The sequence below is a fragment of the Poecilia reticulata genome, linkage group LG13 (assembly GCF_000633615.1).
Source record: "Poecilia reticulata strain Guanapo linkage group LG13, Guppy_female_1.0+MT, whole genome shotgun sequence".
In the NCBI taxonomy this organism is placed as follows: domain Eukaryota; kingdom Metazoa; phylum Chordata; class Actinopteri; order Cyprinodontiformes; family Poeciliidae; genus Poecilia; species Poecilia reticulata.
This window is the reverse complement of record NC_024343.1, coordinates 31,724,882-31,739,100: the sequence shown is the minus strand read 5'-3', so window position 1 is coordinate 31,739,100 and position 14,219 is coordinate 31,724,882. Positions and strand designations below refer to the sequence as shown.

The 14,219-nt window shown below is 39.5% G+C and overlaps 1 protein-coding gene across 1 annotated transcript in view; it reads right to left on the bottom strand.

Annotated features, from left to right (window-relative positions):
* The window catches only part of sptbn4b (spectrin, beta, non-erythrocytic 4b), a 79,228-nt gene that overhangs the window by 18,813 nt on the left and 46,196 nt on the right, over positions 1–14,219 (bottom strand). The window contains exons 25-30 of the mRNA XM_008426637.1: positions 13,639–13,785; positions 4,986–5,249; positions 3,812–4,036; positions 2,554–2,643; positions 1,274–1,552; positions 94–224 (exon numbers count right to left, since the gene is read on the bottom strand). Coding sequence (XP_008424859.1) covers positions 94–224; positions 1,274–1,552; positions 2,554–2,643; positions 3,812–4,036; positions 4,986–5,249; positions 13,639–13,785 — 1,136 coding nt within the window. The remainder of the gene's footprint in view (positions 1–93; positions 225–1,273; positions 1,553–2,553; positions 2,644–3,811; positions 4,037–4,985; positions 5,250–13,638; positions 13,786–14,219) is intronic.

Here is a 14,219-nt window from a genome sequence, read left to right as displayed (position 1 = left end):
TTTTTTCTGTCCTCAGTTTCGGTAACCATGCGGTTAAACGTTTGGACGTCGTGATGGGAGATAATCTGTCAGATTATGAGTTTCTGAGCCCACCTGTCTGGATGCCCCATCTCCAGCAGCTGGCGGCATTGCTGCGACAGCAGGCCGATGGTCTCGGCATAATCCTCGATGGTTTGCTCCAGCAGCAAATGTTTCTTCAGCAGCTGCAGCGTGCTCGGCTCGTCCTGGAGAGTAAACACAGAGTTAATCACGGAAGATGAGTTTCCTTTACAAATGGTTGCAAAACTTTATCTGTATTCTGATAATCTTGAAGAACACAATTTCGCAGCTGCAGTGTTTCCATTAAACAAGAAATGCAATTAAAAATCACACGAGTAAGTTTGTCCACATAATAGTTCATTAAAAAACCTGCCACACCATCCTCCTCCTACTACTTCCTGTCATCGTCTTCTTCATTGTTTTCGTCAGTAGTAACACCCGTTTGTTGCTCATGTGACTCTTGTGATGCAAAAAAAACTGTTTCCATTGAACTTATGTGAAATAAATCAATTACAAAACTTTTTTATCAAGAATTTCTTTCTAAATTCGTGCGTTTCCATTAAGCAAATTTAGTTTTTAAATTTTGCAGTTCTAAGATCAATCATTACAAATGTGTGCAAAACTTTAATATTCCGCTAATGTCGCTAATGTTTCCAAGAAATGCAGTTAAAATCAAACGTGAATAAAATTTATTCGCACTGTAAGTCATTAAAACAAGTAGCGTCATCATCCTCCAACAATTTCCTGTCGTCGTCTTCTTTGTCGCTTCCCCCAGTAGTAACTTCCTGTTGGTGATCATGTGACACAAAAAAGTGTTTCCATTACAATACACTAATTTTGTTTCCTTTTCTATTTTTACTAAAAACTTTAGTTTCCTTTGTTTTGTTTTATTGCCGTATTTCCATTAAGGACATTTATTTTCCAAACTCCAAATTGTGCAATTTTAATGAAAATGCAGCTAGTGGCAACATCGGTTATTGATTATGTGACTCGTTTGAAGCAAAAAAAATGTTTCCATTGAAGTTTTGCGAATTAAACCAATTTTGATACAGCCAAAAAAAAAAAAACACTTCATCCTAACCGCAAAACTCATCGAAAAACTGAAGTTTTTTTCCAAACTGGCATTAATCCATTACGTGACTTTATTTTTGAAACGTCAAATTACGCAATCATATGGCCAATGGAAATGCAGCTTCTCAAACACTCGCATTCCAGTAAAGCGAAGCCGAAGCACCTTTCCCTTCTCCTCGTTCATCATGTGCAGCTCCTGCTCGCTCAGCCAGGCCTCGACCTCGGCCGTGTCGAAGTAGTACTGCTGGGCTTGGTACATGGCGTCCAGAACCAGCTGCCTGCGCTCCGTCTCGGCCCAGAGCAGGGCCCACAGCTGGGCCAGCTGGTCGTGGCCCGCCCTGACGCAGCCGCCCTCTGGGCTCCTGATGGTGGCGATGATGGCTGCCCTCTCCAGGACGTCTTCCATCCTGCTCCGGTGGCCTTCCAGCTCCCTCTGGAGCGTCTGCAGCCACACAGAAAACTGTTCGCTTGAAAATGTATACATAGGGAAAACAGAACGTTTATTTGTGTGATAAAAAGGTTACAGCAAAAGGAATCCCCTTCCCAAAGACCAGTGCTGTTTGTGAAGCATTGACATCAATTCAACATGAAAGAAATGTATAAAGTTAGACCCAGAAATTAAGCAAACGATATCTGTTACGTGGCGAATGGAGGCTCAGATGTTTTTGCTGAAGATTTTCTGTTCAGTTTTTATTGAACAAACGGCAACAGCTGTTCGTATCCTAGCAACCGAAAAACAACAGAAGCCAAGACAGAGACTAAAGACAAACCAGATCCTGTTAAGCATTCTTCAAAATAAAAGACTTCCTCTCTCCAAATAAGTCATGCTTTGCAATTAAATATGTTTCTCTTCAGCTTTTTGTAATTATGCACAATAATGTTAAATTCAGTGGAAAAATAATAATCATGTACATTATGACTAACATATAATGTACGATAAAATGCCCCAAAAGTTATTGTGATAAAACGATAGTATTGTTGTATTGATATCATTTTCAAGTAATATGATGGTAATGGCATAATGCAAGAATAAGATCAATAAATTTTAAAGTCAAATGAACATTTATCACTGGAACTGGAAGACATTTTAAATATCCAAAATAAATAAACTAAATTATTCTTCAAATGTTGTTATCCAATTTTTGGATGGAAGGAAAAAATTGATAAATCATGCAAATAAAAATTATCGAGTTAATTTATCATGCAATTAATTGATTTATTGCGACCTTCCAATTAACATATAACTGTAAATATCAACATGTGTATTTGCTCATTGTTTACACTATAGATTGGCCTAGTTCAGTGATAGTAAATTATGTTACGAAAAATTATATGTATTAATTAAAAAGTAAGATTTTAAAATATTTTCTGATGCAGATGCATCCAGGAGGACAAAAAGCTCTATAAAGTCAAAAATAATAACAACACAAGCTGTTATTTTACCTGGTTCTTCTTCATGAGCTGCTGGACGGCTTGCAGCGATGAGCCGTGCTCCTGGCTCATGGCCAGAGGGAGGCGCTCCTGGACCCACAACTAAACAAACAAACAGGTCACACAGAAGTTAAAAGAAAACTTTTATGCAAAATTCACATTTTTATACTTTCATTTGGGTCTCAGCTGCTTCTAAAAACAATGTTTAAAAAAAAAAAAACATGCAGCCATTTTTTTAAAATAAATTTGTTTTTTGGTGTCTGTAAAATGAGCCATTTAAAAAACCTCCAGAGTGTAAATTCACAAATCAGCAGGCGCTGTGTCATGACCTAGTAACCCCAGTGAAGCCCAGCCCGTTACCTAGCAACCACAGTGGAATTCTGCTTGTTACCTAGCAACCCCAGTAGAACTCCGCCCGTTACCTAGCAACCCAAGCAGAGCCTGTTCCAGAAGCACAATCCGTCAACTAATTAATAAAAATACTTCCAGGGAGGGAATTTTAATTTATTTTTCATTTAAGTAGAATAACAATAAATAAAGATAAAAACCATATGCAAAAATCCATAGACGTTTTACAATAATTATCAAAAGTGAGGAAAAATAGAGTAATAAATTGGAGTTTCCCACGAACTTATACCGAACGGTAACACATTTAGTTAATCTCATAAAAGATGTGATTCTGATAAAAAATTAAAAGTCTTTTTAAAGGTGATGACTCCACAAGACGGAACATTAATGTAGCTACTAGCTAGCAGTCCGGGGAGTCAAATACAAGGTACAGTGACCTGGAAAAGACCACTTGAAACCACAGAACCACAAACTTGTTGTTTGTGTGGGAGGCTCCACTTCTGCTTTTCAAAGACCTATGGTTATACAATTGTGCATCTGTAAATAGTAAGTTGGGGGGTGTGGCCAGCAGCAGCTCATTTGGATTTAAAGTGACAGAAGCCCTAAAACAGCTCATTCTGATGAAAGAAGCTCAAAAAAGGCAGAACTAAGCAGAATAAAATCTCATGGTAAGAATGATTCTGTACAAAAAAGTCAACATGTTTTGTATAGGCCATAGACCTATGCTAACGTGTTCAACAAAGCGTAATAGGTCACCTTTAATATTGAACATTATAGGGAAAACTCAAATTACAAAGAAAAGGTCATGATAAAGGTTTGATGTTTATAATAATGTGAAATTATCTCAATATAATCACACAGTGAAGCAGCAGCAGTCCTCATTTTGTTCCCATGTCCTTAAAGATCTGTGTATCCTACTCACAATCTCGTCCTCCAAGTCTCGCCCAACTTGATGGATCTCCTTAGACGCCAGAAGGAGGCGCCGCCTCTCCTTCAACGGCTCGATGAGTCGGGCCATCCTGGTCTCCACGGCGGCCTGCCGCTGCACCACCGAGCCCTGGATCTGCGTCTGCTGCGGGACGGAGGCCGTCTGGACCTGGAGCTGCCCCGCCTCCTTATACCACTCCTCCATCTGGGTCTCCATGGTCTGACAGAGAGGAAGAAGGGGAGGAAAATGGACCGGTAGGATGATTTTAACAGAAATGTACCATTTTTGTTCCACTTTTCCCTAAAAATGCAAAATAAATGTGACCAAAAATCAGCAAAACGATAAATGGCTGATGGACGTGAGGTGTGATGAAGGTTACTGTACCACTTGGCAGGATGGATTCTGGGTAATGGAGTTAGATTTGGAGTTAAGATGGTGTAAAGCAGTGCAAGTGGCAGGCGTGCCAAAGAAAGCTGTAAGCAGCAGAGTAGGAGACGCCAGGTGAAAAGATAAAGAAAAGAAAGAGGAAGTTCTGTTTAAAAGCCTCCAGAAAACCAGTGTGGGAGAAATCTGACCAACAGGACTTTAAAAATATATCCATAGTTTAGGAATGACAAGTTACGGTCAAATAAAAGGGATTTAATGTGCAAAGCATGACAAAAACAGATCCACTGTCAACATTTCATTTCTACGAACATATTAGTGTTGGGCAAGTTACTTTTAAGAAGTAATGAGATATAGTGACTATAATACTATATTATCAATTTAGCATTAGCTATAGCTAAACACTGTGTTACAGTGGTTTAGCATTAGCTATAGCTAAACACTGTGTTAHAGGGYTTTAGCATTAGCTATAGCTAAACACTGTGTTACAGTGGTTTAGCATTAGCTTCCACTAAATACTGTGCTATTCTGCTTTAGCAATAGCAGAATTAACGTTTATAATGAGTCCTCTAGGGTTAGTGCAGCTAACGTTTTAGGTAGCACCATCCTTCTCTGGTCCACATCATGTTGAGAATGTGTTTAATTTCTCTGTTCCCTAAAATTAAAAGGAAATTTTCTTTAATTCGTTAGAAAAATATCTGACAAACAAACCCCTTTAGCTACTAATGGAAAGCAGATAATTTTTGGTTTAAAGGTCAGCAGGAAGCCATAAATTTCCACGTACCTGTAGTTTCTTGAGCTGCTTGTTGACGGTGGTGAGGTCCTGACCCTGGTCCACATAGGCCAGCTGCCCCTCCAGCTGGCCCAGCCGCTGGTCCAGGCTTTCATAGCTCTGAACCAGCAGGTCCGCCTTGTTGGCCTCAAACAGCTGGCGAGCTTTGGCCTGGGTGGTGCTCTCCAGGTCCAGCCAGCACTCCCGGATCTCCTCCAGCTTCTTCCGGACCACCGGGCTCAGCTCCGGCTTTTCCTTCATCAGCTGCTGCCCTTCCTGGATGGACGAGAGACGAAAGGACAGAAATAAAGATTGAAAATTGTTATTTTTAACTCAATCTGGGGTGGAAAATGTTAAGACATGTTTTGAATTTCATCACATCACCAAACATTTCCTTTGTGGCGTTTTATCATAACGATGTGCAGACGACATCGTCACCCCATCAGATTTCTGCTCCTTTGGAACCTCGCCCCCACAGGATGAACAGACGGACCATCATCCTTTACATTCACCTGCTCCACTTCGTTTATTTTTCATTCAACCCCGTCTGCACTACAATCCGTCTCCTGTTTAATTTAGGTCCACAAACAGCCAATGTGTTTTATATGAGCTTCAGAGGGAAAAAGGCGTAAAAAATAAAGAAAATATCTCCAGTCTCTTAGATAATTAATGGTACAGCTAGTATATGTATGTAAAATTATTGAAAACAAAGTAAAACAAGTAAAATATATCAGACGCATAGGCAAATGAACATCAATAAGAAGAAAGCAGCAAAAAAACCTAAATGAAAAAGATTCAAACAGACAGTTTTCACAGCTCATAGTCCAATAGACTCGGTTCGATTTGGGGCCAAAATTTAAACATTTGCTACATTTTCAGCTGCTGTGCTTCTCTTTCACACCGAGTCAAATAATCCAAACCCGTTGAGCAACCGGGTCCCCTCCTCGCCTGTGGGGGGCGCTACACCAAGAATCACTGAAGGAAATGACACAAAAACCTCTGAAAAAGACACTGAGAGCAACTTCCTTCTTCATAAAATGCTAACAAAAATAGAGTAATGTCAGATTTTAGTGGTTGGAAGATTTCTTCAGTCTTTAGCTAAAATCTTTTAGCCGTTTCTACCATTTGTTTTGGTTTTATTCACCCACTATGCCCTGCGCTGTAATCCACTTCCTGCTTTTGGATTGAACTTGTCGGCTTGCCGTTTACATATGCATTCAAACCACACCAGAGTTCACATCAACCGAACCCAAACTGGTGTTTGTAGGCGGACCAGAGTTAGCTTACCAAGTCATTTTGGTCCAATATCTTCATACACTTGAAATAAGACAAATAAGACAAACTGTTCATAAAGATGAGCTTGCTGTGACTCAATAATTCTTAAGAATTGATTAAAAGTTACTAGCTCTATTTCACTTTAACGACACATTTTTCAAGTGAAAGAATCTACGAGTAGAACTAATAACTTTTCATCAATATTAAGAAATTATTTACTTAAAACAAGCTCCTATATCTTCCTGAAAAGTTCTTGTAAGTTAGTTTTGTTTTATTTCAAGCAAACAAAGATATTTGCACCTGAAACTAGACCAAAAGTACTTTGGTAAGTGTAAAATGTCATCTACATGCCTGGAAAACACATGATACCTGCCCTTAAATCAAGTTAAAATGATTTATTCTGATCGATTCAGTGGCAAAGAGAGAAAGTTTTTAAACATGTGGATCTTAGCGGCGGGTAGATTCAGACCAGCGCAGTGACTCATCATCCACAGCGGACAACACCCAGCCTGAATCACTCACATCCACAGGCAGAACTGCTCCAACTGCAGGGAAATAATGTTTTCAGGAGCCAATTCAGCCGTAATATTAGTGCTTAATCTGAGCACATTAACAGAAACATCAGCAGAAAGAGCATCAAAGTTAATGTATTTAACTGTAAACCTGCATTTACACACGCTACACCCCTGCGAGTCCCAGTGTGAGTGTGTTACGTCAGCTTTCATTGTGTTGTTGTGCTTTTTGCGGGCATCCGCTGCAGTGAGTGGGAGCGCAGCGTGGGCTGGAGCAGCTTCACCCACTTGCTCCRAGCTGCAGCTGCAGCTGCTGCCATGCTCAGGCTGGGAGCCTCTGCTGCTCTGATCATCTGCACAGATCCCACCGCCAAGAGGAAAACCCTCCTCCATGGAGACGCAGGTCTGTTTCCCACTGAGCGGGGAAACTGATTTGCAACAACAAAACTATTAAAGAAGCAGTATCATGCACAACCAAGAAACTATGATAACTTCAGTTTTAAAAAGTGCTACATGTTAAATCTGACTTTGTAATTTAATGCCCTGAAATTGGGCCTCTCTCTCTTTAAAGGGGCAGTATTATGTAAAATATATATATATATTTAGCTTTAAATCATGTTATAAACTAATTCTCTTGTCAAAAGCAAACCTGCAGTGTTGCTTGCATTAATTCATGCATGTTTGAGGAATCCTTTAATCTCCATGGCAACCATTCAGCTCTAAAACGTCCAGTTGGACGTAGCCCCGCCTTCAAGGCACAGCTCCTCCCCCACTTGGCTCCTTCAGACTAGCCAGCAGCAATTAGCAAACACCTGGTGGATCATGAGCTCATTATAGGAGCTACTGCTCAATGAAACGCTGGTAAAAACTTTGTTAAAGTGTTAATAGAGGAGCCATGTGGAGAGAGCAGGAGTTTCTTAAAGAGATAGACGCCCTACTTCATGGCGTTAAATCAGGAAGTAAAATTTCTTTAAGTCATATTTGGCATATGCAGCATTTTTATAACAACTGAATGCAATAGTTACTGGATTATGCTATAAAATTACATTTTATGCCTAAAAAGATGATAATACTGTCTCTTTAAATATTCTTTCTGAAACTCCTCCTTGAGGAAGTCATCACAAAATGGCTCCTCTATTAAAGGAGCCATGTTTTTACCAGCGTTGCTCTGAGAAGAAGCTCCTATAATGAGCTCAGCAGATGTTCCACCAGGTGTTTGCTAATTGCTGCTGGCTAGTCTGAAGGAGCTGAGAGGGGGAGCCGCTAAATGCAGTGTTTGTGTAGCGTTAGCATTAGCAGAACTAATGTTTGTGATTAGTGCTTTAGCGTTAGCTTTTCAGTTAGCGTTACCCACCACTGTGTATCTGTCCTTTATGTGTGCTAACTGCAGTCTCTGAGTTGGAGCTCTGGAGTTAGTTGCAGTTTTTCCTGAGCATTGAACAGAGCAGAGTTTTCCACATGTACATAAGCAACGGTTTATTCTCCAAGGATTTCTGCTTTGGTGTAACCAACACGTGTACACTCCAGAACAAAAAAGAACTCAGGAAATGTGGTCACATGGAGAACGACAATCAGTTAATTAAATGCATTTTATCAGCAGTTTTTTCTTAATTCCCACAGGCGGCGAGGACGTTCTTACCTTCTCTAAAAGGTCTGGAGAGGTGCGACTGTGTGCTTCCTCTCCAGACAAACATACAACAGAAAGTGAATAAAAATGTCAGAAAGTGAAATGAAGTAAGAAGCAGCTGATCTTGTCCTTCTTAAAGTTAATGAGGCCAGCTAATTATCAAGCAGAGCGAGAATCAAAATCCCAAAGGGTTTAGGCTTAAAAGTGCACAGAGAGCAGCAAACTCACTTTTCATCACTCTCCCCTGCAGCAACGCAAGATTTAAACTTTACATTTTCAGACAAAACAAATCAACTCCCTTTATAAACCAAATACAATCCGAATGCAGTGAGAGAAACACTTTTGTAATTTCTATCTTAGCCAAAACATAAACTTAGTAATTTTTTTATTTTGCAACTACAGAAACAAACTCTATAAAATTAGCTTTTGTCTTAAGTTGTTATTGTGCATTAAGACTGGTTCTCATCTGAACGCTGCCCATCCAGACTGGCGTCCTGTTGAGGAAGTCCAGTCACTCTGCAGCAACAGAACATCATTTATTGATTAAACACCGCATTAAGCATTCAGAACAATGCAAAGTCAGCTTATAGATCCAGATCTCTGTAGTACAGTAACACCTACTACTGTAGGAGCTTTGCTTCACCGTCTCTTGTTCTTTTATTCAGTTTTCTCTCAAAGAAAGACCAAATTTATGTCACATCAAAGCAGCTAATAAATAAAACAACATCTTTGCTTAAAAGCACCGTTTGAGTAGGGCTGCAGAGAGCAATTATTCTAATGATTAATCGATTAATTGGATTAACAATGTGGCACATTTAGCAGATTTTTCACCATCTCCTTTTCTTTTGTTTAGTTTCCTGTAAAGGAAAGACTGGATTCATTTCACATGAAAACAATTAATAGATAAAACAACTCCTTTGCTCAACAGCAACGTTTATTCTAACGATTAATCGATTATACTAATGATTAATCGACTAATCTGAAACAACTTTGCACATATTGCAGATTTTTTTATTTAAGCCGTTTTATGTAATATTAAAAGTCACTAAAAGATGCAAATAAACAAATAATCTAATTGGTTTTTTTTAAATGAGAATATAAACATTTGTAGCTGAGGGAGCGTCTGCAGCTAAATAAATACTTGTACATGTAAAAAGCTTCCTGCTGGACTTAACATAAATATACTGTGTGTTTCAGCAATTGACCTTTTTTGAGTCTCTGTATGCTGGGCTGCACAGTGGCGCAGTTGGTAGAGCTGTTGCCTTGCAGCAAGAAGGTTCTGGGTTCGATTCCCGGCCCTGGTCTTTCTGCATGGAGTCTCCATGTTCTCCCTGTGCATGGTGGGTTTTCTCCAGGTACTCCGGTTTCCTCCCACAGTCCAAAAACTTGACTGTCAGATTAATTGGCCTCTCCAAATTGCCCCTAGGTGTGAGTGTGTGTGTGACCCTGCCTCTCACCCAGTACGTTAGCTGGAGAGGCACCAGCAACCCTCCTGACCCCACTGAGGGACAAGGGTGTAAGAAAATGGATGGATGGAGTCTCTGTACTCCTATTAACGATTACTTGATCATTTCAATAATTATGCAAAAAGATGTATGAAAAAGTCTAAGGATTGTCTGGCATAAGGACATTGGATGCATTTTCAGTGATGACAAACTGTTTAGAACAATGGTTCTTAACCTGGTTTGATCAAACAGTGATGCCAAATATGTCAAAGCACCGTGATGCAGGTGGGGACGGTACCGGCTGCCAGAACAATCTACAACTGTTACGAATGTTAAAAGCTGCTTGGAATTAATGTTGGAAAAAGTTTCACATGAACAAATGCTAAATAATGACACAGAAAACTTCAAGAAATCCTGGAACTGTTTCCTCTCCTGCAATAGTGGGACAAGTAGACTTCTCTCATGAACTGCTGTTTTGGAAAATACTGACGAGTGACAACTTCTGTTTCCTGTGGTTGGTTCTGCTTCCATCGAGGATTATTTACGCCAATCTTCTGTGAAACTTTGGATTGGTTTTATTTTGGTTTGTTTTGAGGGGGAAAGGAGGGTTGGAAGGGTTTATGTACGTATGTGTTCTGAAACAACAAAAAAACTTTAATAACAAAAAAAAAGATTAATCGTGATTAATCCTATTAATCGTTTCAGCTCTACATTTAAACAATGAAGACCAGTGAAATATGTGGCTTTTCAAGTCCACATTTGCACACCACTCTACACTAATATGAACAAACAATGATTGTTAGGCTTCTGAAGGGAAAAATATATAAAAATGAGCCAAAAAATCCCACGATTAAAAAAGTTCTCGCACCTCCAGTCAAGCTTACTGATACTTCCAGATTTTTACATTTTACATCCAGAAGTCCAGTTTCTGACTGCTGCTTGGCTGTGCACAGAGCTGATTTAATCTCACACATCTATCGATATAATTCAGAGATAAATATAACATTAATGGCTGTTACTGCCCAATAAAGGAATTTATCAAAGGGTGATTTTTGTTTTTCGACTGAAGGCTTACCCAGAGTAAAGCCAAGCAGCTGGAAAACCTTCAACAAAAGCAGATCTTAATTAGGATCTGGTTCACAGTCAGGAACGGAAACTGAATGGAAACCACTGAGGATGAGGGAACAGGAAGCGGGAACAAGACGGGATGGAGGAATGACCTTCATGTATGGCAGAAAGGGGGACAGGAAGGAGGCGAGAGATCTGATTGGCCAGCTGCTGCCTGGCAACCGTCAAAAGCACATAAAACAGGAGACATGTTGCCCCAGACACTGAAGCCGACGAGTCAAGGGAAGGTGAATGATGAGCATCGAATTACGTCTCCTCTGCTCACTGATCCAGAACAATCATCAGTCATGGTGTTATTTGGCACTAAATGCTTTAACTTCCTGAATGAAAAGCAACTGATAGTCCAGTAGAATCGGTTCAATTTGGGACCAAAGTTTCAACATCTGCTCCATTTCCTGCTGCTGTGGTTCTTTCTCTCTGCTGAGGCAAACCAACCAAACCCTTTGAGCAACCTGTTCCCCTCCTGGCCTGTGGGGGCGCTGCACCAAGAACCACTGAAGGAAACAACACAAAAACCTTTGAAAACATTGAGCGCAACTTCCTTCTTCACCAAATAGAAACAAAACTGGAGTAGCATCAGATTTCAGTGGTGTAGGATTTCTCTTCAGGCTAAAGATCAGAAGCCATTTCACCCGCTAACGCTAGGTTAGCGTGTTTGTTTTGTGTTGTAGTGGATTACTATTGCGAAGTAGTCCACTTCCTGTGAAGATACCARCTGAAGCTGGTAAGAAAAGTAAACAAGTTGGACCTAAAAACATACTAGAATAGGGAGAATAAACGTTTATACTACAACATATTCAGCATGAAAAGCAATTCACATCAAAAGACAATAAGGCTAGAAATTTTAGAAAATATGATGAGAAATTGTCATTTGTCAATATATATTTTGAGAATACATATTTGGAATTTCTCTATTCTGGAGCTAACAAAAGTGCTAACAGATAATTTAGTTTCCAAGATACCTAAAAAACAAAAAGAGAGAATTTTATCAAATTAGTTAAAACCCCTGAGATTTTATTTCTACATTTAAATTTTGGCAGTGTCAGTCTTCCATAGATTAATGGACTTCAAATCAATGATAAACCTAAACAGCAGCTTTTAAGAGGTTAAAAAAAATGATTTTAAGCATGAACTTTGTGCCTGTCTGGGTACTGATGGGATCTTTATTCTGCTCCAGTCTGAATCGGACCCGGATGTAATCGGGTCAGTCGAAGCAAAGACTTCGTAACGTCGTGTTCACACCTCTGACTCGCTGCTGTGACATCGATCCAGACGTGTAAAATCATTACCCCTCAGTGCAGCTGGAGATTTGTGCCACATTTCTTTGATTCCTAGACTTTTAAACGTCGTGTGTGTGTGTGTGTGTGTGTGTGTGTGTGTGTGTGTGTGTGTGTGTGTGTGTGTGTGTGTGTGTGTGTGTGTGTGTTATGTGTGTGTGTTACGTGTGAGCTCCACGCCAAGGTGACATTTGCTTGCAGAACTGCTCCTTTTTCATGCCATCCATGCTATTCGTTCCCCAGATTAATTACCTCGCATCAAACTCCCAGGAGGTTTTTGTTTTTTATGTTCTGTCCCAGAAAAATAATCACAGGGTCAGAGGAAGCAGAGTGCGCTGCAGCACCCCCTGGTGGTTGGGAGAGGAAACGCATGTTCCATTTACATCACCAAGTACTGGATAGTAAAAACAGATTTTGAACTAAATCTGTTTGAACGAAAATTCTAACCATCACTGAACATTATAGTCTTTCTCTGTTTAAATATTTTCTGATTTATTTATTTTTATTTTTTTGACTTTTGATTCAGCTTTAACGTCTTAATTGTTGTTTTGTTTTTATGTCTGTTTTATTTGTAGACCAACTGTGTTGTTCAGGCCTGTTGCAATAAATCAATTAATCACATTATAAATTTAAACAAACTCAATAATTTCCATTTGCATTATTAATTATTTCTCTCTTTCTACCAAAAACTGGATGCTAAAAGTCATCAGTCTGGTGTTTCTGTCTCAACTAGATTCTCTTTTGAAGTATAATTTTGTTTACAGAGACTTCATAATTACTTTTATTTGTTGTTTCTGTTGTTTTGTTTATTTATTCCAGGTCCAGTGTTAAATGTTCATTAGAATTTAAAGTTTATTGATCTTTGAGAAATTGTTATTTCACTATTATTATGCTATTACCAATATATTACTGGAAAATTGTCTCAAATCAACAATATTGTCATTCATTTCAATAACTTCTGGGACAATTTATCGTCCAGCAAAATTTGTTTCTGTGACAGACCAAGTTAATATTACCACAATTCATGGCAGTGTAAATATGCAGGAATTAACATAATAGGTAAATTTCATCTTTTGTCCTGAGATAAATACCTCACTACACAATTTACAAGATTTTTCTTCCATTAAAAGAAGTAAAAAAATAGCAAGCAAAGAAAGCATTTATACAAGAAACATTCAGAGTCAGAATAAAAACAGCATACGTTAAAGAGATCTTATAAAAATCTAAGTGAAAAATCTCGGTTGTGAAATATTTCTGTGGCATCAAGAATCAGAAGAAACTCTCTGAAAACGGCTCCAGCCTCCTTTAGCTGAGCAGAGGGAGAATGCACTCAGCAGCGGAGTGACCCAAAAACCGTTCGCTCCAGGCAGGAAAGCTGCATTATCTGGCGGCGGCACTCACCTTTTCGATTTTATCCAGCCATTCCTTGTTCTGGGCCAGCTCGGCCATGAAAGCCTGGTGCTTCTGCCACTTCTTGTGCAGCTTCTGGGTCTCGTCTCGGCTGCTGTCCCTCGCCATCAGCATCTTTTCGTACACCCAGTCCCCCAGCTGCAGAGAGAAGACGACAGAGGAGGAGGAGGAGGAGAGGAACCATAAGTCATTTCCATTGCAAACGTGCGCAAAACTTTGTCCATATTCTGCTAATGTCAAAAAAAAACAAAAAACATAATTTTGCAGTTGCGTTGTTTCCACTAAATAAGAAACGCAATTAAAATCACACCAGAATATGTTCGTTTATGCGGTAAGTCATTATAAAACTTTCAGCGCCTCCCACTACTTCCAGCTGTCTTCACCAGTTTGCCCCAGTGGCAACAATCGACTGTTGATCATATGACTATTTTTTTTGTTATTATTAATATTAACATATAAAACCGTCCTGCGATGAACTGGCGACCTGCCCAGGGTGGCTCCGCCTCTCGCCCAAAATGTCTAGTTGAATTACAAGGTCACTGTTAATGATGCTACAAGGCAAATTAATGCTA